The 20,772-nt window shown below is 56.1% G+C and overlaps 1 protein-coding gene across 2 annotated transcripts; it reads right to left on the minus strand.

The window, feature by feature from the left end:
• Nucleotides 1-756: 756 nt before the first annotated feature.
• Nucleotides 757-16,496, minus strand: GTF3C2 (general transcription factor IIIC subunit 2). Of its 2 annotated transcripts, none has more exons than XM_033145296.1 (19): nt 16,279-16,496; nt 13,876-14,291; nt 11,861-12,242; nt 9,683-9,986; nt 9,426-9,520; nt 9,026-9,103; nt 8,583-8,684; nt 7,905-8,132; nt 7,187-7,298; nt 6,912-7,032; nt 6,119-6,150; nt 5,694-5,823; nt 5,300-5,444; nt 4,988-5,149; nt 4,237-4,324; nt 3,967-4,095; nt 2,775-2,927; nt 2,280-2,390; nt 757-1,520 (listed from the first exon to the last, which is right to left on the minus strand). In XM_033145296.1, exons 2-19 carry the CDS (start codon nt 14,234-14,236, stop codon nt 1,305-1,307), a joined length of 2,949 nt encoding a protein of 982 aa, XP_033001187.1. In that variant the 5' UTR covers nt 14,237-14,291; nt 16,279-16,496; the 3' UTR covers nt 757-1,304. The 2 variants fall into 2 exon arrangements, with proteins under 2 accessions (XP_033001187.1, XP_033001186.1); XM_033145295.1 differs by having other exon boundaries at nt 11,861-12,245.
• Nucleotides 16,497-20,772: the final 4,276 nt, after the last annotated feature.

The raw sequence follows: 20,772 nt of genomic DNA on the forward strand, positions 1-20,772 counted from the left end.
CAGACAAAGGCAGATCCTTCCCCCGCCACCCGCTTGGCCAGGCGCCATGGCAGGGAAGCAAACTCCTTGCTCATCAATGGGGACCAAGCCATGGAGGGGGGAGCCACTTTGGCCTCTGCAGAGCTGCCCTGGGGGGGGGGCGAAACCAGTTCCCCAGCCTTCCTGATCAGGAATGTCTCCACTGCCTGCCAGATGCTTTGGGCGAGGAGCCCACATGGAGAGGCCAGCCCCCCCTGGCCCAGTGACAACTAGGAAGCGCTGCTGCTGGGAGATCCCCCCCATGGAGGGGGCAAGCCCCGCCCTCCCCACACTCACGTGTCCTTGTGTCTGTGACCTTGTGGAGTTCACGTCTGTGTGTGTGCGTGTTTCGACTGTGTCGAGTGTCCAAGTGTTGTCTTAACCAAGTGCTCAGAGTACCAGAGATTCCAATAAAGTGAGCTGCCTCACCCCAACCTGCTCGTCTGTCTGCCAGTCCTTGGGGCAGAGAAAGAAGGGGGCAGGGGTGGGGAGCTGTGTCTGTGCCCCCTACATCCAGTTGGAAGGGATCCCCAAGGGTCCTCTAGTCCAGCCCCCTGCAACGCAGGAATGCCGGCTAAGGAACCCGATAACCCCTTGCCTAAAAATGGAGGAGGGTTTGCCACCTTCTCCCCCAGCGTAGATGCCAAGCCAGATTCCTGGCAAGAGAATCAGCAGCTGCTGTGGGATTTGGGGGGGGGGTTCCTTAAAGAGCACAGGCCTCGGAAAAAAGAGCCGGCCTTTGAAACAAAACAAGTCACTTTAATAAGAACAACAATTAAAGACAAGGAATGAGCTCAATGTGAGCAAGGCTGCTGTGCCCCCCCTTGCCCCCCCAAGAGGCCGGCCGGGGCAAAATGCCCAAAATGCATCTAGCAGGGAGCTGGTCTGGGCCCCATGTGCCTAGCCAACCCCAGCCGGCCCATGTTGGGGGGGGGGAGGTTTGTTCCACTGGGTCAGCCAAAAGGAGGCAGAAACCCCCTCCCTGCCCTGGAGCTGTGGGTCACACAAAGACCCCTCGCTCACAATCATGGAGAGATGTCCAGTTTGGGGGCAGGGGCTGCTTCTCGCTCCCAGCCCCACCCAAGGGGAAAGGAGACGCCCACAAGCCCACTGGGGGTCTGGCCCCTCCTTGTGCTCCTTCGTAGCCGTGTCCATCCTCACAATGCAACCAGGATCCAGCCAGTCCGCCAATGACCTGCAAGATGTCCTCGTGGCTCTGGGCACCTCGAACGAGATCCCCGCCTCCTCCCCCTCCTCGATTTCTGCCGGTGCCGAGGGGGGGCTGCTCAGCTGACCGCAGGGTGTGCCCCGGGGGGCTCTGCTGCAGGGCTGCCTGCCTGCTCCTCCATGTCAAACATGGCGCTGAACTGGGCCTGGCACTCGCGGAGGAGCTTGCGGCTGGGGGGGGAGGCAAGGGCCTGGAGGCAGTGGAGACGCACGAGGCCGGACTGGCCCCCCGACAGCAGCCAGGTGTGGCAGGCCAGGTTGGGGCTGAAGCGCACCTGCAGGAGAGGAAGGGCGTCAGGCGGCGAAGCGTGAAGGGGGATGGACCCTGCCTCCCCTTCACACCAGGCCCCCCTTCAGGAGGGACAGACTCGTTCCCTGCCTGATCCAGGGGGCTCAGAGAGACCAAGAGCCTGAACGGCCAGGCCATGAGCTCTGGGAGGCCTGAGGAAAGTGTCCAAGGGAAATCTCTCCTCCCCCCCCCCACGCTAGAACTTCCAGGTGCGCCATCACAATAATTTTATTATTATTTACACCCCACCCACCTGGCTGGGTTTCCCCATGAAGCAGAAGGTTGGAGGATGCAAAACAGATAAAAGAAACTCCTTCTTCACACAGCACAGAGTTAAACTGCAGGAAGCAGCCACGGCCACCATTCGTGGAGGAGAGGGCTCTGCTCTGCCTCTAGGGCTGGAGGCCCAAGACAGGAGAGCGCTCTCTTGCCTGGATCCTGCCTTTGGGATTCCCCCAGGCCTGGCGCCGGGCACTGGGAGGACGGGATGCTGCACTAGCTGAGCCCCCCATGGCCTGATCCAGCCGGATGCTCTTACAGGAGGGCTGCTATGGGACCCCGCAAGTCAGAGCCAATACATGACGCTTCCAAATGTCTGTTGTTGGAAACAAGGCAGAGTTGCTCTTGTGCCAGATTTTGCTTGGGGGCACAGTGAGAAAGGAAGTAGGATTTACAGGGCCCCCAATGGCCTGATCCCACTAATCCATTCTGGAGTTCACAGGGGTAGAGCCCCCCCCCCGCTCACCTTGTGCACAGCCTCCAGCTGTAGGCGCCCCAGTCCGTCCCCCTCCTTCTCCTCTTCTGCTGGGAGAGGCTTCTTCCTCCCTTTCCGCTTGAAGATGTTCTTGAAGTTCCTCTGGAGAGGGAAAGGGGGGGGGGGGGCTGAGAGAGTTGGTGGGGCCAGGCCAAGCGGGGGGGGGGGCTGCAGCCAAATCCCATGGGGGCCTCCTGCTGACAGGCGGCGATTGATGGGCTTGGGAAGGAGCCTTATCAGCCAGGAACACACCACAGAACAGCAGCGCACTGGGGATCAGTGATACGAATCCTGGACACTTGGGGGGAGGGGGAACACACCCTGCGACCCCCCCAGCACAACGTGGCACCAGACCTACCTGGACTCTGCCTGGCACAAGCCACCCAGTTGCCCCTCCAGGAAGACATAGGGGGTTCAAGCAGCCCCTTGCCTCCCCCTTCCTTGCCCCCCGCCTTGACCAGCCTCCCATTTCCTCTGAGGCCTCACCAGGTCCGTGTCTCGGAAGAGGATGTAGTTTTGGGCCACGGACTCTTGGTACGTCCTGCCCTCCACACTGGCCATGAGCTTTTCGCCGGGGGCTCTTGTCGATGCCTCCTGGTTGTGGAGGCTACAGGGGAGCAGGCTGGCCTTGTAGACGGGCTGCGGAAGATGATGATGATGATGAGGAGGAGAGGGCTAGGGGGCGCTGCCAGGCACAACAGCCTTGCGCAATGGCAGCCCTGCTTCAGAATCAAAGGAGATCCCTGATGCAGCTTTCCCACTGTGGGCACCAGGTTGGGCACCGTGAGAACAGGTGGACTAGATGGGACTCCATCCAGCAGGGCTCTTCTTATGTTTCTGTGGAACCTCCAGGTCCCAAGGCAGTCTATCTACATTCCTAGGGTCTTAGGGGTATTTTGCCATGTGGGGAAGAGCAGCCTGGACCAGATGGACCCTTTGGCCTGATCCAGCTGCCTCCTCTGACGTTCTTATGGGTGGGCTGTTAAGAGGCAAGGCTTCCCCCAAGTGGGAGGTTTTGCGCCCCCTCACACAGCAGGAGCCACAAGCCCCAAGTCAGGCACCCCTAATTTTCCAGCACCACAATCTGCCCCCACCCCTAAGGAGTCCCCTTTCCTGGCAATTTCCCAGGCTCTGAAGAGGCTGAAGGACATAGCTTACAACTTTGCTGTTTGGAGGAGACCTTTTTGGTTCCAACTCAAAGCGCTTCACGGAATCTCAAGGGCCATCTAGACTAGCTCCCTGCAAGGCTGGATGCTTTTGCCCAAAGTGGGGCTTGAACCCATGACCAACATTGAGAGTCTCCTGCTCTACCAACTGAGCAGCCCCTGCCCCCAAACCTGTCTGAGAGGAAAGGGACGTCATGAAGCCTTAAAGCTCCTTTGGACCTCAGCCCTTCTCTCAGAGGGCACAGAAGCCCACCACTGCCTTCGAGAGGGAGACCCTGTGACACAGAGAGAGGCCAACGCAGCTGCTCCCACCCACTGGATCCAGCCTGGACTATTCTGCAGATACATCCATGGGGCTGCAGCTCCCTTCATTCCCTGGTTGAGGGGAGGGGTGGCCCAGGGACCCCCACCCTGGATCTAGAGGATGGGCAGGTGGGGCAGGCCTGGCTTTCTCCCCTGCTGGACTGAAGGCAAAGCCCCCCTCCCTCCCGCTCAGCAGCAGTGACACCTACAAATCGGCGCTCCGACGGACGCTTGACGTTGTGTGGGTTGACGGACAGGTCAGGCATCATGGCCGCCACCAGCTCCCCTGTGACATCTCCGGCAGCCACTGTGTTGAGCCAGTCAGATCCAGAGATGCTCTGGAAGAGGGAGGGAGGGACGTCACCTGGGCCCACCCCCTTCTTCATTCCCCCCCTCCCCAGAAATAAGAGAGCCCCCAGCGCCCCGAGGTTGCCCCAGTGTTGCTCTCCAACGCACGAGGTGGAGGAGACTCCGCTTACCCACACAGTGCCCTTCCGAGGGGCCACAAAGTAAGCCCGGAAGCCCAGGTAGCCGGCGTCCAGGTAGTGGATCCCACACAGGCCGTACCTGCAATGCAAGAGGGGGGCCGGGTGAAGAGCGAGGCAGCGCCCGTGAGCAGGAGCAGGGGCAGGGGGGCGGGAAGCAGACCATTCCCCTGCCAATCAGTCTTCATTGACAGAGAGCTCTTCTTAATTCCTGCCCCCTCCCCACCGCCATCCCAGAACAGCTCACGAATTTCATGGGAGCCAGCCTGACGCCTGCTGGGGTTGGGTTGTCCTGGGGGAGCAGGTATTCAGCTGCCCCGAGGCTCAGAGCGAGGGCACCCTCTGCCAAGCACACCCTGAGAGCCAGTGTGGTGTAGTGGTTAAGAGCGGTGGTCTCGTAATCTGGTGAACCAGGTTCGCTTCCCCGCTCCTCCACATGCAGCTGCTGGGTGACCTTGGGCTAGTCACGCTTCTCTGAAGTCTCTCAGCCCCCCTCACCTCACAGAGTGTTTGTTGTGGGGGAGGAAGGGAAAGGAGAACGTGAGCCGCTTTGAGACTCCTTTGGGTAGTGAAAAGCGGGATATCAAATCCAAACTCTTCTTCTTCTTCTGCCCCGCACAGAAGGGCACAGCGGCCAAGCAGATCCCCTGGATTTGAGCAGCCACAGCCCTCTCCCCCCCTTGAGGATTCCAGCAATGGGGATCGGGGAGCATTGCCGCCTCCCCTCTCCGTTCCCCCAACTCACGAGGCATAGCAGTTGTCCTGGGCCACCGTTATGCCGCTGTAGGGCAGCAGCCAGGCGATCTCCGTGCTCAGAAAGCGCTTGATGCTGTTGAGCGGCTCGTGCAGCCGCCGCAGGTCCCAGTACTTTATCTTGCGGTCGTTCCCGGCCGTCACCATGAAGTTGCTGGAGTGAGCAAGGGGGAGGCAGCTCAGCGATGGAGGTCCTGGCTGGGCCCAATCAACTCTGGGCTTGGTCCCTTGGGGGGTCTCCCGCCAGGCAGTGAGGGGAAGGAGGCCGGAGGAAGCCACCCCCCCCGCTAAGCCCGGCCCCCACCTGTTGGCTTTGCACCACTGGATGTTGCGCACGGCGTGGTCGTGGGCCAGGAAGCAGTGGAAGGGGTAGAGTTTGAGGGAGCCGTCGGGCTGACGCACGCGCTGCAGCAGGGAGCGACTGGCCAGGCTCCAGAGGGCCACTGTGCCTGGAAGGCAGAGAAGAGTAGAAATGGAGGGAACCTCAAGGGTCATGCAGCCCAACCGCCTGAAAGCGAGAATCAGAACTAAAGCATCCTGACAGGCGGCCATCCAACTGCCAGAGGAGGAGGGTGCATCACTTTCTGAGGAGAAGGCTGGGATTGGGAGCCTGAGCCTGAGCCAGGGGCCGGGACACGTCCCTCCTCAGAGCCTCCTTGGCACTTGGGAGTTTCAGCTGCAGAGCTTTCCCCTCTCACCATCATAGAAACCAGCCGCCAGGCGTTGGTGAGGCTTTGCCGGCATCCAGGCCAAGCTGAGGCACTGTCCGCATTCGGAGGGGCTCCCGGCCTGGATGGCCCCCACCTGCAGGGAAGCCACGCACTGGACCTGCAGGGATGGAGGAGGAGGAGGAGCTGTTGGGGGGGGGGAGGCCAGAGAAGAACCCCCACGGAAACTCAGGGGTTGGGTGCCACCTTGGCACGCTAAGGATTCCAGGCCTGACCCCCCGCGACTCCTGCGCCAGCCTTTCCAGAGCTGCAGCCGGACCAATGAGGGAAGCAGCTGCCTGCACATGAGCAAGCTCAGGGAGCCCCCCTTTTGTCCCTGCCCCTCAGAACATGGGCAGCTTGAAGGGCTCAGGATGTGGCTCCAACAGATCCTCTGTGGGGCTGGCAGGACGTACCTTGCAGATGGTGTGCCGGGGGGAGGACCCACCTAGGAGGGGGGGAGAGATGCTGTGAGGCAGGGAGCAGCCTCTGTGGGGTGAGAGAAAGCGCCACCCGACCCCCACCTCAGCCAAGCCAGGTCGCCCCCTCCTACCTGATGCAAGCAAGGTTAGGATTCTCAGGCTGCTCAAGCCAAAGCAGGACCGGGGGGGGGGGCGAGGCTGGCTGGCTGCACCTCAGTTAGGGAGCCAGCTGCCAGCCAGAGGTGCCCTGGAAGACTCTGCCAGGCAGAGGCCTGAGCAGTGGAGTCTCATGGAGGGCGTGTTTGGAGAGGGGAGGTGGGACTGAGCCTCCTTTATCCCCACCGAGGCTGCCAGAGGAGGCAGGGCTGAGCACCCCCAATGCCGCCCGCCTGCAGCCCTCATCCATCATTCCTGCAGACAGATATCATTACAAGGCTCATTAGCTGACACGGCTGGCTGAGCACCCAGGCCGCTGCTTGCCCACCCCCCAGCCCCACCAGGGAGGGGGCAGCTGCCTCTTCCAGAATGTTTGGGGTGAGAGACTCTCTTCCGCAACCCCATAAAAGAGCCCTGAGCTGGCAAAACACCAGGCAAGGCAGAGAAAGAGAGAGAAAGGGAGGGAGGGAGAAAGAAAGAAAGAAAGAAAGAAAGAAAGAAAGAAAGAAAGAAAGAAAGAAAGAAAGAGATGCTCCCTCCCACCGACAAAGGGAACCACAATGGCAGAGGCTCTGGCACCCAAACCTCCCGTGACCCAGGGGAGGAGGGGTCCCTTCACGGCTCTTCCTACCTGTTACCTGGGCTCTCCGGGAGCCACGCAGGTCCTCTGTGTGAGGCAGGCTGTACAGCACCACCTTGCCGTCAGAGAAGGCCACGGCCAGCAGCCCCAGGCGGCTCATCTGGGAGGGCGACTGCTGGGGACAGGAAAGAGAGCTGGGAGACGCCACGCTGTGGGGCCCCAGCAAGCGGCCGGCTTTGCCAGCCTGCCCCCCCCATCCCTCCAGGGCAGCCTCTGTGCTCTCTCTCAAGCACACTGGGAACCGGGTGCCCAGAGGCCCCTCGTACCTTGTGGCGGGTGGCAGGAGGCTCCCAGGCGCCACTGGGGCAGAATTTCATATCCCAGATGCAGCCGTGGTCGGTGGCAATGCCGTAGGCCAGTCCTGGCTTGCTGGCTGACCTGGGAAGAAGAGAGAAGGTGGGGGGAAGCTGTCATAGCACAGGTGCAGCCTGGTTGTTCAGAACCCAGCATAGACGCATGGCCCAGTCTTGGAGAGGGATCATAGAAGGGACCCCAGGGGTCATCTAGCCCAACCCCCTGCAGCGAAGGGGTGACAGCTAAAGCAAGTCTGGCAGACAGCCATCCAACCTCTGCTTAGCAAGGGAGGGAGCCCATTCCACTGCTGAATAGCTCTGACTGTCAGGAAGTCCTTCCTGAGGTTTCTTCAGAATCTCCCTTCTTGTAACTTGAATCCTTTGGTTTGGTGCCTCCCCTCCAGAGCAGCAGGGAACAGGTTCGCCCTGTCTCCCTTGTGGCAGCTCCTCTCTCCTTCCCCTCCTCTCCCCTCCCCCACCTGTGCCCTCTTTCATGCCAGAGGACCAGAGAGGAACAGCTCACAGGTGCCAGCCTTTCTGGTCCTGCGGCAGAGAAAGCACCTCCTTGCCTGCTCTCCCGCTTTGCCCCTGCTGAGCTCCAATGGGGGGCCATGAGGCTGCCCTGGGGCTGAAGCCATGGGGAAGCATGGGCCAAGGAGCGCTGCAGGTGGCCTGGTGGCTCCCGACTCACCCTGCCTCCTGCTGGAGGGGCCCTAGCTCCCAGAGCTGGAGCAGCGCTGGCCCGGTGTGGGTCCCCGCCAAGCTGTGCCGGTCGTCCATGCCAGGATTGCAGTAGATGGCTGCGTACTGGGAGGCCCCGGAGCCTTCTGGGGTGGGGCACCACTCCATGGCCCAGACAGGACCCCCCACAAAGAAGGTCACGTCCAGGCGCTCCTCGTGGGGCTGCAAGGCGTTGAACCTGCCAGAGGGGAAAGAGGAGGGTGGGTCTTGCCAAGGGGCTCACAGGCCGGGAGTCTCGCTTCAAACAGGGCGGTTTGCAATGCACAAGGTTCAGGGCATTCACATTCTGTGAAACTCCTTCCGGAAGGAGGGCAGGGATGGCCACCAAGCTGGGTGACTTTAGAAGAGGACTAGGCAAATTCATGGAGGAGGAAAGGGCTCTCAATGGCTACCAGACAGGATGGCTCTTCTCTGCCTCCAGAGTCGGGCTTTGGAAGCCACAGGGCGGAGGATTTGCTCTTGCGCTCAGAACCTGCTGGCTGGTTTCCCACAGGCAACTGAGAACAGGAAGCTGGCCTCTTGGGGCCCTTGGCCCCGTCCCACAGGCGGTTCCTAGGCTCTTCCAAGCACTGCCAGATGGACCCTCGGATGAAAAGCGGGAGAGGCGTTTACATCAAGTGACCGTCACCTGTTGATCCGGTAGAGGACGCTGCTGTCTTCGTGCAGGCCTTCGCGCTTGATGCAGAAGAGCGGGGACTTGGTCTCGCGGGGGAGGTATTCCTCAGCTTCGCTTTGGAAGAGGAAGGAGGAAAGAGGGGAAACTCACTCCAAGGACCTGCTTGACACACCCACCCGCCCACCCTGACCTCTTTGGGCTCTTGAAAGAGGCTGGGCTGCATATGCAAAGCGGCCGCTTTCCTGGTGGAGATTTGGGGCTCCTCCTGCTGGTGGTGGCAGTGGCAAAGGGCACAGAGGGCATGCCACACGGGACACCCTCTCCCTCCTCTATCCTCAGCATGCACCCCCCCCCCATCATTGCAACCGCCAACCTGGGTCCAGGTGTTCTTCAGAGTTACTAAGCAGCAGCCAGGCTGGCACCTGCCCCCCCTTCTTTGTCAGGAGGCCACTCACCTCTCCGAGAGGAAGACCCACTTCCGGGCAGAGGGCACCCACTCTGGAAACTCCCAGTTTGAGTAGAGCTTCTCACGCCTGAAAACCAACACAGCCACATGGCGTCAGAGAGAACTGCAGCAGGGAACGGGGCCAGCACAGAGGGCGACAGCATCACAAGGGCATCCCTGCAACCTCAGGTGGAACAAACCCAGGCAGTCCTCACCCTCCGGGGCCCCGGCTGGAGCCCCTGGAACCTGCACCGGCCTGAATGTTTCAGGCGCACAGTGTGGTAAAGGAGCTGAGCTCTGTCCCAGGAACGCAGGGGACCCTCCCCTTTGCTCCCCCCTCCCCATTCCTGTGCTTCAGTTCCCCCACCAGCAAGGCAGAGAGAGAGAGACGGGCAGGCAGCCCCACTTACACGCGGTGGGTGACGGAGAGTGCCTTCCAGATGGGGGCCATGATGGACTTGTGTAAGCCGTTGGATGCAAACCCTCGGCAGTGGCTCTTGGGCCTCTGGGGAGGAGGAGGAGGGGGTCAGGGACAGAGGCCCACGGAGCCCACCCTCCCAAGCCGACAGCCCCCAGAGAAGGCCGGGCTTGCTCTTCATTCACATAGGCCTCTGCACACTCCCCCCCCCAAGAGGAGCGCTCCTTCCCCGCCCCCCGGCTTAGTCACCGCTGCTCCACGCAGGCCGGGCTCCAGGTCAGAGTTGGAGGCCTCGCTGAGCCGCAGGTCGCTGTCCTCTTCCTCCTCCTCCGCCTCCTCCTCCTCTTCCTCCTCCTCCTGCAGGAGCCCTTCCTCCGAGGGGACGAAATCCGCATCCTCCTCACTCTCCCGCTTCTGGCTCTGGGGCTTCCGGCCTCGCCGCTTCCGGCTGGGCTCCTCCGGCCGCGGGGCGTCCTCCAAGGGCTGGCTGCGAGCGGGCGGCTGGTACACAGAGGTCAACTCTTCGGCCAGCTCCTGCAGGTACAGAAGGGCTCTGCGGGCCAAAGGGGAGGGAGCAGGGACAAATGGTCACAAGACGGGCAAGAGCAAGAGCAAGAACTGAAGAAGGGGGGTAACAGGGTGGGGCTGCGGCAGGCGCCAAACACAGCCCGCCTGGATCCAGAACCTCCCCATCCTATGAGCCAAAGTGCTGCTTGCAGAAGTCCTGCAGCTCCAAGTCCCACACAAATTCTGGAAGCTCCCATGAGAGGCAGTAAGGACTAGCAACTTGGATAGCTGCTTCAAAAGAGGATTAGAGAAATTCATGGAAAATAAGTTACAGGTAGGTAGCCATGTTGGTCTGCCATAGTCAAAACAAAACAAAACTAAAAAAAAATTCCTTCCAGTAGCACCTTAGAGACCAACTAAGTTAGTTCTTGGTATGAGCTTTCGTGTGCATGCACACTCAGGTATCTGAAGAAGTGTGCATGCACACGAAAGCTCATACCAAGAACTAACTTAGTTGGTCTCTAAGGTGCTACTGGAAGGAAGTTTTTATTTTATTTTGCTTTGATAATGGAGAATAAGTGGCTCCTAGCCAGGATGATTTTGCGCCCCCCCCCCCCCAGTTAGAGGCAGCAATCACAGCTGCTTGAAACTACAGCCCTCTTGCACTGGGGTCCTGCTTGCTGGCTTTCCATAATGGGCATCTGCTTGGCCACTGTCAGAACGGGATGCTGGGCCAGGAAGGCCATTGGCCTGATCCAGCAGGGCTCTTCCCATGTTCTTATATTCTTAAGTGTCTTTGTCCAGTTACTGTGACACAGGCGCCGCACCAGCTCCCTCCTCTGCGGAACTTTGCCTTGCATGCAGATATCTGCAGAGTCAGTCAATGCTATACAGTTTGTTGACTAGGATTTCTTTAATCTTTTCCCAGTTGGTTTTTGCTTTAGGAATTCAATTCAAAACGCGAACAGCTAGAGGACAGCTTCCACTGAAAGACCAGCAGAAAACAGGCTCCTCTTGGCTCCAAGTCCATGAGGTCGCAGGTGTCGGGGTGGGTGGGGTGGGTGGGGTGTTCTGCCTGCACCCAGGCGAGGCCCCTGTTTCTCCCTTCTTGAAAACCTCTTAGGAAGTCCTGACCTGCTCACAAGGAGGTGCCTGGATCAGCCCAAAGGTTCCTTTAGTCCAGCATCCTGTTCTCAGGGTGGCCAACCTGATGCTCCACGGATGAGCCCACCAGCATGTCTGGAGCATGGGAGCCCCCTGCCTACCTGTGACTCCCAGAATCTGGGATTCAGATGCTGCTGCTTCTGATAGGGGAGGCAGAACACAGCCATGGTAGCTAGTAACCGCTCATGGCCTTCTCCTCCCCAAAGCATGGGCAGCAGGGATGGCCCCCAACTGGGATGGCTTTAAAAGAGGAGAATGAATCCAGGATTCCATGTATGGCTAGCAATGGCTACTAGTCACGGTGGCTCGGCTCTGCCTCCACAGTTGGAAGCTGCAAAGCTTCTGAAGGCCAGGGGCTGGAGACCGCTGGAGGGGAGACTGGGGCTCTTGTGCTCAACTCCTGCTTGCATCTGGTCGGCCACTGTGAGAACAGGATGCTGGACTAGATAGGCCACTGGCCTAATCCAGCAGTTTTTTCTTCTGTTCTTATAGAACCTCCAGGTCCAGAGGCAGTCTATCTAGATTCCTAGGTTCCTTGGGGCAATTGGTCACTGTAAGAACAGGATGCTGGGCTCAATGGGCAACTGGCCTGATCCAGCAGCCTCTTTTTACATTCAATCCCCTTTTAAAGCCTTCCAAGCTGGTGGCCATCGCTGCCTCCTTTCGCCCTGTGCCTAACAAGGCAGCACCACTCCTGCTCAGTAGCCAAAGAACTACCAGTGAGTTCCTCCCCCTGCCCGCCAATGCCTCGCTTACACTTTTGCCGCCCTCCGCTTTGGGCGCCCCCCGGGCATCGTCTCCAGACAGTCCACATCTCCGTCACCGGCCAGCAGCTTCTGTTGGCAGAGGGGATCGGGCGCCTGGCACTCCAGTCCCTGCGACAGCTTCCTCAGGAGCAGCTCAGCCTTGGACTTGCGCCCCCGCTTCTTCGGCACCTTCACAGGCAGGGGTGGGCCGTTCTCCGAAGGCCCAGGGGCCTCGGGGGGTCCCTTGGGCTCCTGGCGGGCAGGGCCTGTGCAGCCAGCGCCTCCCTTCTTGCGGGGCCTGCGACCACGTGGGCGCTTCTGCGCGGATGGGAGAGCTGCCGGCTGCTCTTTGGCCGGAACCAAGGCTGCCTCTGGGGAAGCACAGAGTCCATCTGCTTGGAAAAGGAAGGGCCAGGTTAGGTAAGTAGCCGCTGCCATGGGGCCGGGCTGAAGAAGGCTCCCAGCTCCTGCCTCCCCTTCCCCACAATTGAAGCCTGCCAGGTTTGAGGACATGGAGCCAGAGGGATGGACTTATTTTTATATGGAGGGCTGCACACGGCCTCTTTCTCCACAGGGGTCACTTTGTCAGGACTGCAGCACACAGGTAGAGCAGGATTAACCCCTCCACACACACTCCAACCCCAGCAAAAAAGACCTCATTAGCACTGTAATTAGGGTTAACAAAAAAACACCTCCCAATCAAGTCGATGGGAGCCCCTCCCCTTGCAAAAAACCACCATTGCTGCACTTATTTATTTCATTTCTATCCCCCCTTTTCCTCCAAGGGGCTCAAGGTCATGGGGATGGTTCTCCCTCCTCATTTTATTCATACAACAACCTTGTGAGCTAGGTGAGGCCGAGGGGCAGTGACTGGCTCTCAAGGTTACCCAGTGAGCTTCATGGCTAAGCGTGGATTCGACCCCTGGTCTCCCAGGTCCCAGTCCAATGCTCCAACCATTGCACCACATTGTGACCGTGGCAGTGACCACGGAGTGTGCGTGTGGTTGTGTCCTTAACTGCTCGCCTGGGACCTCAGGGTCTTCCTCAGCGCCCCTCCCAGTCCCTGCGGAGTTAAAGGTTCTACTCAAATCCTCCCCAGAATCTCATCAGCCTCCTTCCTGCAGAACCTTTTCTGCGGAGAGATTTCAGGTGCTGCGATGCTGCCACAACTCCCTCCCTCCAACAACTCCCAAAGGCATCACCCCCCTAAGATAAAGGCAGGAACCGCCCCTTCATCCCCCCCCCTTGAACCAAACTCCTTCTGCATAAGATTATCTCCCTCAGCTCACCAAGGACCCCCCGCATGGCAGAATGGAAGGAGACCCCCCCCCCATTTCCCGGTATGTTTAGTAAGGAGGACCTGCTTGCCCAAGAGGCCTGTGCCTAATGATGCAGGTCCTTCCGCAAGCCCTGGGCCTCATCCAGGCAGATTCCAGAGGGTCCCCAAGGTCTGGATGAAGCAAAATAAGCACTGCTTAGGGCATCAAGGGAAGGTGGGCACCACAGACATTTTCCATTGCCAAATTTCTAACATTAATGGTCACAGATCGCTCCACTGAGTTCATTTTCTCAGCTGAAGTCTATTTAAAATCCCAACAACACAACTAGGCAACAAGGGAGGCCGAATGTCTCATCTCTACTAAGTGCAGAAGCAGATGTGTGATGTAAGATGAGTTTTGAGAATCTAATCAAAGACTTTGCAATTTGAAAAAGTAGGATACAAAATTCAAATATAAAGTGGAAGCATACAAAATATACATTATCTTCCATCTTGCTGTAGGTTTCGTTTCATTTCATTTCAAAAATAATTTTTTATTTTATGGTTAATTACTATTTATATTTTGAATTCAATACATACAGGGGCACCAAAATCTTTTAGGTGCTTAGGGCCTCTAAAGGTCTTAATCTGGTCCTGCATGACACTCAGAAGAGGCTTCCTGGAGGCCTTGCGGGTGGGGAGTCCCCTTCTGCAAGCCTCCTCCATGTGGTTCACAGGATCCCAGCCACTGGCCCCCAGAGACGTACCAAGGGCTTCCCGAGGGCCTGTCTCCTCTGCCTGCCTCTTCAGCTGTGTAGAAGGCAGCTTGCCTTTGGTCTCTAGGCCTCTCTTCTTGTAGGGGGGACTCTGTGGCTTGGGCCATTCTTCCTGTGGACAGCTTTCTGTAGCGGGGCCGATTGCTCCTGCTGCTGCTGCTGCGCTTGCCTCGCTCAGACACGCTGCTCCTGCCGAGGCCAGCGCTTCTGGGGCAGGATAGTTCTGTCCACCCCAGCAAGGGTCTCTACGGCAAGGCTCCATGCAAAGGATATGGCTGGCACATCCATCTGCTCGGTCTGCGGCTTCCCTGGCTATCCCCATGGCACAGCTTGGTGTAGGGCAAGGTTCCATGAAGGCACCACAGTGACTCAGGCAGGTGCGACTCCCATCTTGCACTGGGACCTGCCTGTGAAAGAGAGAGGCAAAGGAACAAGGAAAGCTGTGGGGAGGACAGTCATCTCAGATTGAATAAGCAGATGAAAGCAACGGCGCTCTTCTAATTATTTTATTGCATTTAGATCCCATGTTTTCCTCCAAGGAGCTTTCATAAATATCATTGGGGCTAAATTGTTCTGCTTACTTTGAACACACTTTGCCAAGAACATGCTCACACAACATCTGAGTTTTATGTAAGACGTTACTTAGTAACGAATATACAGCACTGAGATGGTAATTTTCCAGTATTAGAAAAACTGTGGAAATGTAATGTGAGCCAAATAACTAGTATAAACCTAACGTTTTATTATAGTTACCTTGGGTTTCATAAAATGATCTTTGAAATTCCTCCATATGTAAACCACCCTGAGATCTTCAAGTGAAGGGCGGTATACAATTTTAATAAACAAAATGAATAAATAAATGAATTTTAGTTTCACAACCACCCTGTGAGGTGGGTTAGGCTGAGACAGTGAATGACCCAAGCTCACCCAGTGAGCTTCCTTGTTGTGGGAATTTGAACTCTAGTCTCTTCTAGTCTCTTGGGTCAGCTGTCCTCTCCATGCACCATCACTGTGTGAGCAGAAGGGGGGGGGAGCCTGTGGGCCCTTTGCTTCAGCAGCAGGAAACCTTCTGCACTCAGGGAGGCTCCTCACACCATTTGGACCCCTCAGGGGGCACAGCAGCCTGCTCATCCCTAAGGGGTTGGAGCATCCATAGGGCTCAGGTGAAGCTCAACTGTAAAAATAAATGTCGCAAACCCGGGAAGGATTCAAAGCTCAAGAGACAAGGGAAAATTCACCCACCAGCTATGTTAGATAGTAAAATAAGACAGGCTGTTGCACATGCACTCACAACATATCCTGCTTTTATTTTATTCTACGAGATACGGATTGACTCATTCGTCTGAAATACGTCAATGGTTTTTGTTACCTTAATTACCCCTTAAAGTGGGCAATCGATCAAATGATACAGATTAATCTGGAGAGTTTAATGCCGTGCCAGATAGCCTGTCTAGCTCAGCTGGTGACAGTCTGGTGCTGATAACGCCAAGGTTGCAGGTTCGAGCTCTGCAAGAGACAGCTGCCTAATGCTGCATCACGGGGGCTGGACTAGATGATCCTCCGGGTCCCTCCCAACTCTACAACCCTATGATTCTCTATGGACTGGCTAAGGATCATAGAATCATAAATTTGGAAGGGACCACAAGGGCCATCCAGTCCAACCCTCTGCCAAGCAGGAAACACCATCAAAGCATTCCTGACAGGTGGCTGTCATGCCTCCGCTTAAAGACCTCCAAAGAAGGAGACTCCACCACACTCCTTGGCAGCAAATTCCACTGTCAAACAGCTCTCACTGTCAGGAAGTTCTTCCTAATGTTTAGGTGGAATCTTCTTTCTTGTAGTTTGAATCCATTGCTTCGTGTCCGCTTCTCTGGAGCAGCAGAAAACAACCTTTCTCCCTCCTCTAGATGACATCCTTTGATATATTTGAACATGGCTATCATATCACCCCTTAACCTTCTCTTCTCCAGGCTAAACATACCCAGCTCCCTAAGCCGTTCCTCATAAGGCATCGTTTCCAGGCCTTGGACCATTTTGGTTGCCCTCCTCTGGCCCCCCGAGCTGGTGTGTTGGGGGACCCAGTGGTATCCCTGACACGGACATGCTGCCTGGCCAGGGCCGCTTCCTGCATCGGGGGCAGCATCTCGGGGCCCCCCGCCCTCCCCATCCCGACGCCGCAGCAGAACGAGGCCTGGAGCGCCGCCGGCCCCCCGAGAGCTCCTGAGCCGCGTCCACCCCCCACTCCTCGCAGGGCAGGCGGGGGGCGGGGCCAAGCGCTCTTTCCGCGCCGCCCGGGGGGCTCCGCGCAGGCCGAGGCCCGTCCGCTTCCCCCGGCGCCAGCGGAGGCGGCATTAGCGCTGGCCCCGGCCTGGGCGACTCCGGCCCTCGCCTCACCTCTCGCTCGCCGAAGCCGGTCTCTGGCCGAACCAGCGGCAGCGGCAGCCCCAGCAGCCAAGATGGCGGCCGCCACAGGCGCACAACGATGACCGCACGCCCCTGACGTCACTTCCGTCCCGCGACGCGGAAGCTCTCCCGGCGGCGTTGGCGGCGACTCTTCCCCGCCTAGTTCATCCACTCGCCGCGGGCGTCGCAGCCTCGGGAACCGCTTTCGTGCTCCCGTCCCGCCGTCCCTTCGGCCGCTGCGGCGACGAGCGGAACCGCGCGAGTCCCGCCCCCTCCGCGGCTGCCGCTTACGTCACTTCCTCCGCGCGCCTCGCTGGGATAAGGGCTGCAGCGCCCTATGGCGGCCGAGGCGCCTCGCGCAGCTGCTTTGTTCCTCCCGCGGCGGGTCGAGGAACGTGGGAACGCGGAGACACGCGTCGGACCCGCGAAAGGCCACAAGGGCAACCCTCCCGAAGCAGCCGGCGAGGTACCTTCGCCAACCGAGCCGTGGCTCTCTCAGGCCCGTTGACTGGGGCCACAGGTTCCCCCCCCCAGCTTTTAAGGGGGCTGCAGGGTGCCCTTTGGCATAAGGCAGTGGCTCCCCCCGCTGCACACTAACATCCCAAATCATAGGGCGGTAGAGTCTGAAGGGACCCCAAGGGTCATCCAGTCCAACCCCCTGCAAGGCAGGAATCTCAGCTGAAGCCTCCGTGACAGGTGGCCATTCTCTACCCTTGGCCAGGAAGGCTTATTCACACTCTCATTTTTGCTGGTCCAAGAGGAACAGGTGTTGTAAGAAATTAAGGTCTTTATTATATATATATAATAAATGTTTGTAAGTGTTCCAAGCAAACAAGGCCACATGTCTGAGGCGGACAGGCCTCACACCATTTTGACTCTCAGAACTGACCAAATGTTTACCAAATGGGTCTCTGCAAGGAAGGAGGGGTGAGGGAGTTTTTTTCCATTGTCCCAGGAATTAAAGACCTGGAGCTTTAATTCCATCATAAACTGAAGAAAGTAGGAAAAACCACGGGGGTAAATCAAATTCCTTATGAATACACAGTTGAAGTGAAGAACAGGTTTAAGGATTTAGATTTGGTGGATAGAGTGCCTGAAGAACTGTGGATGGAGGCTCATAACATTACAGGAGGCAGCAACGAAAACCATCCCAATGAAAAAGAAATGCAAGAAATCAAAGTGGCTGTCCAATGAGGCCTTACAAATAGCGGGGGAGAGAAGACAAGCAAAATGCAAGGGAGATAGTGAAAGATACAGGAAATTGAATGCAGATTTCCAAAGAATAGCAAGGAGAGACAAGAGGGCCTTTCTAAACGAGCAATGCAAAGAAATAGAGGAAAATAACAGAATGGTAAAAACCAGAGATCTGTTCAAGAAAATTGGAGATATGAAAGGAACATTTCGTACAAAGATTACCACAATTAAGGACAAAAGTGGAAAGGACCTAACAGAAGCAGAAGACATCAAGAAGAGGTGGAAAGAATACACAGAGGAATTATACCAGAAAGATATGGAGGTCTCATACACCCCAGGTAATGTGGTTGCTGACCTTGAGCCAGACATCCTGGAGAGTGAAGTCAAATGGGCCTTAGAAAGCCTTGCTAACAACAAGGCCAGTGGAAGTGATGATATTCCAGCTGAACTATTTAAAATTTTAAAAGATGATGCTGTTAAGGTGCTACACTCAATATGCCAGCAAGTTTGGAAAACTCAGCAGTGGCCAGAGGATTGGAGAAGATCAGTCTACATCCCAATCCCAAAGAAGGGCAGTGCCAAAGAATGCTCCAACTACCGCACAATTGCACTCATTTCACACGCTAGCAAGGTTATGCTTAAAATTCTCCAGGGCAGGCTTAAGCAGTATGTGGACTGAGAACTCCCAGAAGTGCAAGCTGGATTTCGGAGCAGAGGAACCAGAGACCAAATTGCAAACATGCGCTGGATTATGGGGAAAAGCTAGAGAGTTCCAGAAAAACATCTACTTCTGATTCATTGACTACGCAAAGGCATTTGACTGTGTCGACCACAGCAAACTATGGCAAGTTCTTAAAGAAATGGGAGTGCCGGATCATCTCATTTGTCTCCTGAGAAATCTTTATGTGGGACAAGAAGTTACAGTTAGAACTGGATATGGAACAACTGATTGGTTCAAAATTGGGAAAGGAGTACGACAAGGCTGTATATTGTCTCCCTGCTTATTTAACTTATACGCAGAATTCATCATGCGAAAGGCTGGACTGGATGAATCCCAAACCGGAATTAAGATTGCCGGAAGAAATATCAACAACCTCAGATACGCTGATGACACAACCTTGATGGCAGAAAGTGAGGAGGAATTAAAAAACCTTTTAATGAGGGTAAAAGAGGAGAGCGCAAAATATGGTCTGAAGCTCAACATCAAAAAAATTAAGATCATGGCCACTGGTCCCATCACCTCCTGGCAAATAGAAGGGGAAGAAATGGAGGCAGTGAGAGATTTCACGTTCTTGGGCTCCATGATCACTGCAGATGGTGACAGCAGTCACGAAATTAGAAGACACCTGCTTCTTGGGAGAAAAGCAATGACAAACCTAGACAGCATCTTAAAAAGCAAAGACATCACCTTGCCGACAAAGGTCCGTATAGTTCAAGCTATGGTTTTCCCAGTAGTAATGTACGGAAGTGAGAGCTGGACCATAAAGAAGGCTGATCGCCAAAGAATTGATGCTTTTGAATTATGGTGCTGGAGGAGACTCTTGAGAGTCCCATGGACTGCAAAAAGATCAAACCTATCCATTCTTAAAGAAATCAGCCCTGAGTGCTCACTAGAAGGACAGATGCTGAAGAAGAAGAAGAAGAAGAAGAAGAAGAAGAAGAGGAGTTTGGATTTGATATCCCGCTTTTCACTACCCAAAGGAGTCTCAAAGCGGCTAACATTCTCCTTTCCCTTCCTCCCCCACAACAAACACTCTGTGAGGTGAGTGGGGCTGAGAGACTTCAGAGAAGTGTGACTAGCCCAAGGTCACCCAGCAGCTGCATGTGGAGGAGTGGAGACGCGAACCCGGTTCCCCAGATAACGAGTCTACCGCTCTTAACCACTACACCACACTGGCTCTCTGAAGTTGAGGCTCCAGTACTTTGGCCACCTCATGAAAAGAGAAGACTCCCTAGAAAAGACCCTGATGTTCGGAAAGATGGAGGGCACAAGGAGAAGGGGACGACAGAGGATGAGATGGTTGGACAGTGTTCTCGAAGCTACTAACATGAGTTTGGCCAAACTGCGAGAGGCAGTGAAGGATAGGCGTGTCTGGCGTGCTCTGGTCCATGGGGTCACGAAGAGTTGGACACGACTGAACGACTGATCAACAACAACAGCCCTTTGTGTGTGAGGAAGGGACCCTGTTGCAACAGAACAATAAAGATCAAGCTTACCAGCTGCTTTGCTTCTAATTATCCTCTGGTTGGCCTCTCTTTTTTACTCCTACTGATGGAGAACCTGCAAAGGACTTTACAAGGGCTCTTGTGTACCCCATAAGGGAATAAGGGCAGATTTTTTCTTACAACAGATGACGAGCCAGCCCAGGAGCTTCAGTTACCCAGATTCTGGGGGCGAGGAAGGAATATGGTGGTCTAGCGCGCACCCGGCCATTTGCCAGGAGGAGCACCATTCCTGCAGCAATCCCAGGGTCTGGAAATAACTGGAGTTCTGGGGGGGGGGGCTAATCAGAGGAAGCAAAGTTCGATCAGGCCAGTCAAGAGATCCCGGGATCGCCAGAAAACAGCACGCTGAAGTGAGTATAAGTAGGGAAAAACTGATCGCAGGCGGGTTCTAAAATCACAGCAACCCAGAACTTTTCCTTCTTTTCTTCCCACCTTCCTTTACTTTATTTGAATCTCCTTCCTTCCATCTCACCTTTCCACCCGTGAGCTCAAAATCCGTCGGAGTCAGCCCAGATAGAGAGCAAAGTGGGTCCTCTTTCCTCTCCCTTCTCACCACTCACCCACAAACTCAAAATCCGTCGGATTCAGCCCAGATAGAGAGCAAAGTGGGTCCTCTTTCCTCTCCCTTCTCACCACTCACCCACAAACTCAAAATCCGTCGGAGTCAGCCCAGATAGAGAGCAAAGTGGGTCCTCTTTCCTCTCCCTTCTCACCACTCACCCACAAACTCAAAATCCGTCGGATTCAGCCCAGATAGAGAGCAAAGTGGGTCCTCTTTCCTCTCCCTTCTCACCACTCACCCACAAACTCAAAATCCGTCGGAGTCAGCCCAGATAGAGAGCTAAGTGGGTCCTCTTTCCTTCAAACTATAACTCCCAGGTGAAGACGCCCCTCTGCCATGGCAATCCTTGTTGGAGATGACCCATGACCAGAGGACGCAAGTGCACCTGTTCCTTTCCTACTTTTGTGTTCCTCAGTTCCAATCTGACATTGCATTCTGCAAACGAGTCTAGATTGTAAGAGGCAGGGGGTTGCTGTGATATCCCAAAACATAACCAGAGGGAG

The sequence above is a fragment of the Lacerta agilis genome, chromosome 3, assembly GCF_009819535.1.
Source record: "Lacerta agilis isolate rLacAgi1 chromosome 3, rLacAgi1.pri, whole genome shotgun sequence".
Taxonomy (NCBI): Eukaryota; Metazoa; Chordata; class Lepidosauria; order Squamata; family Lacertidae; genus Lacerta; species Lacerta agilis.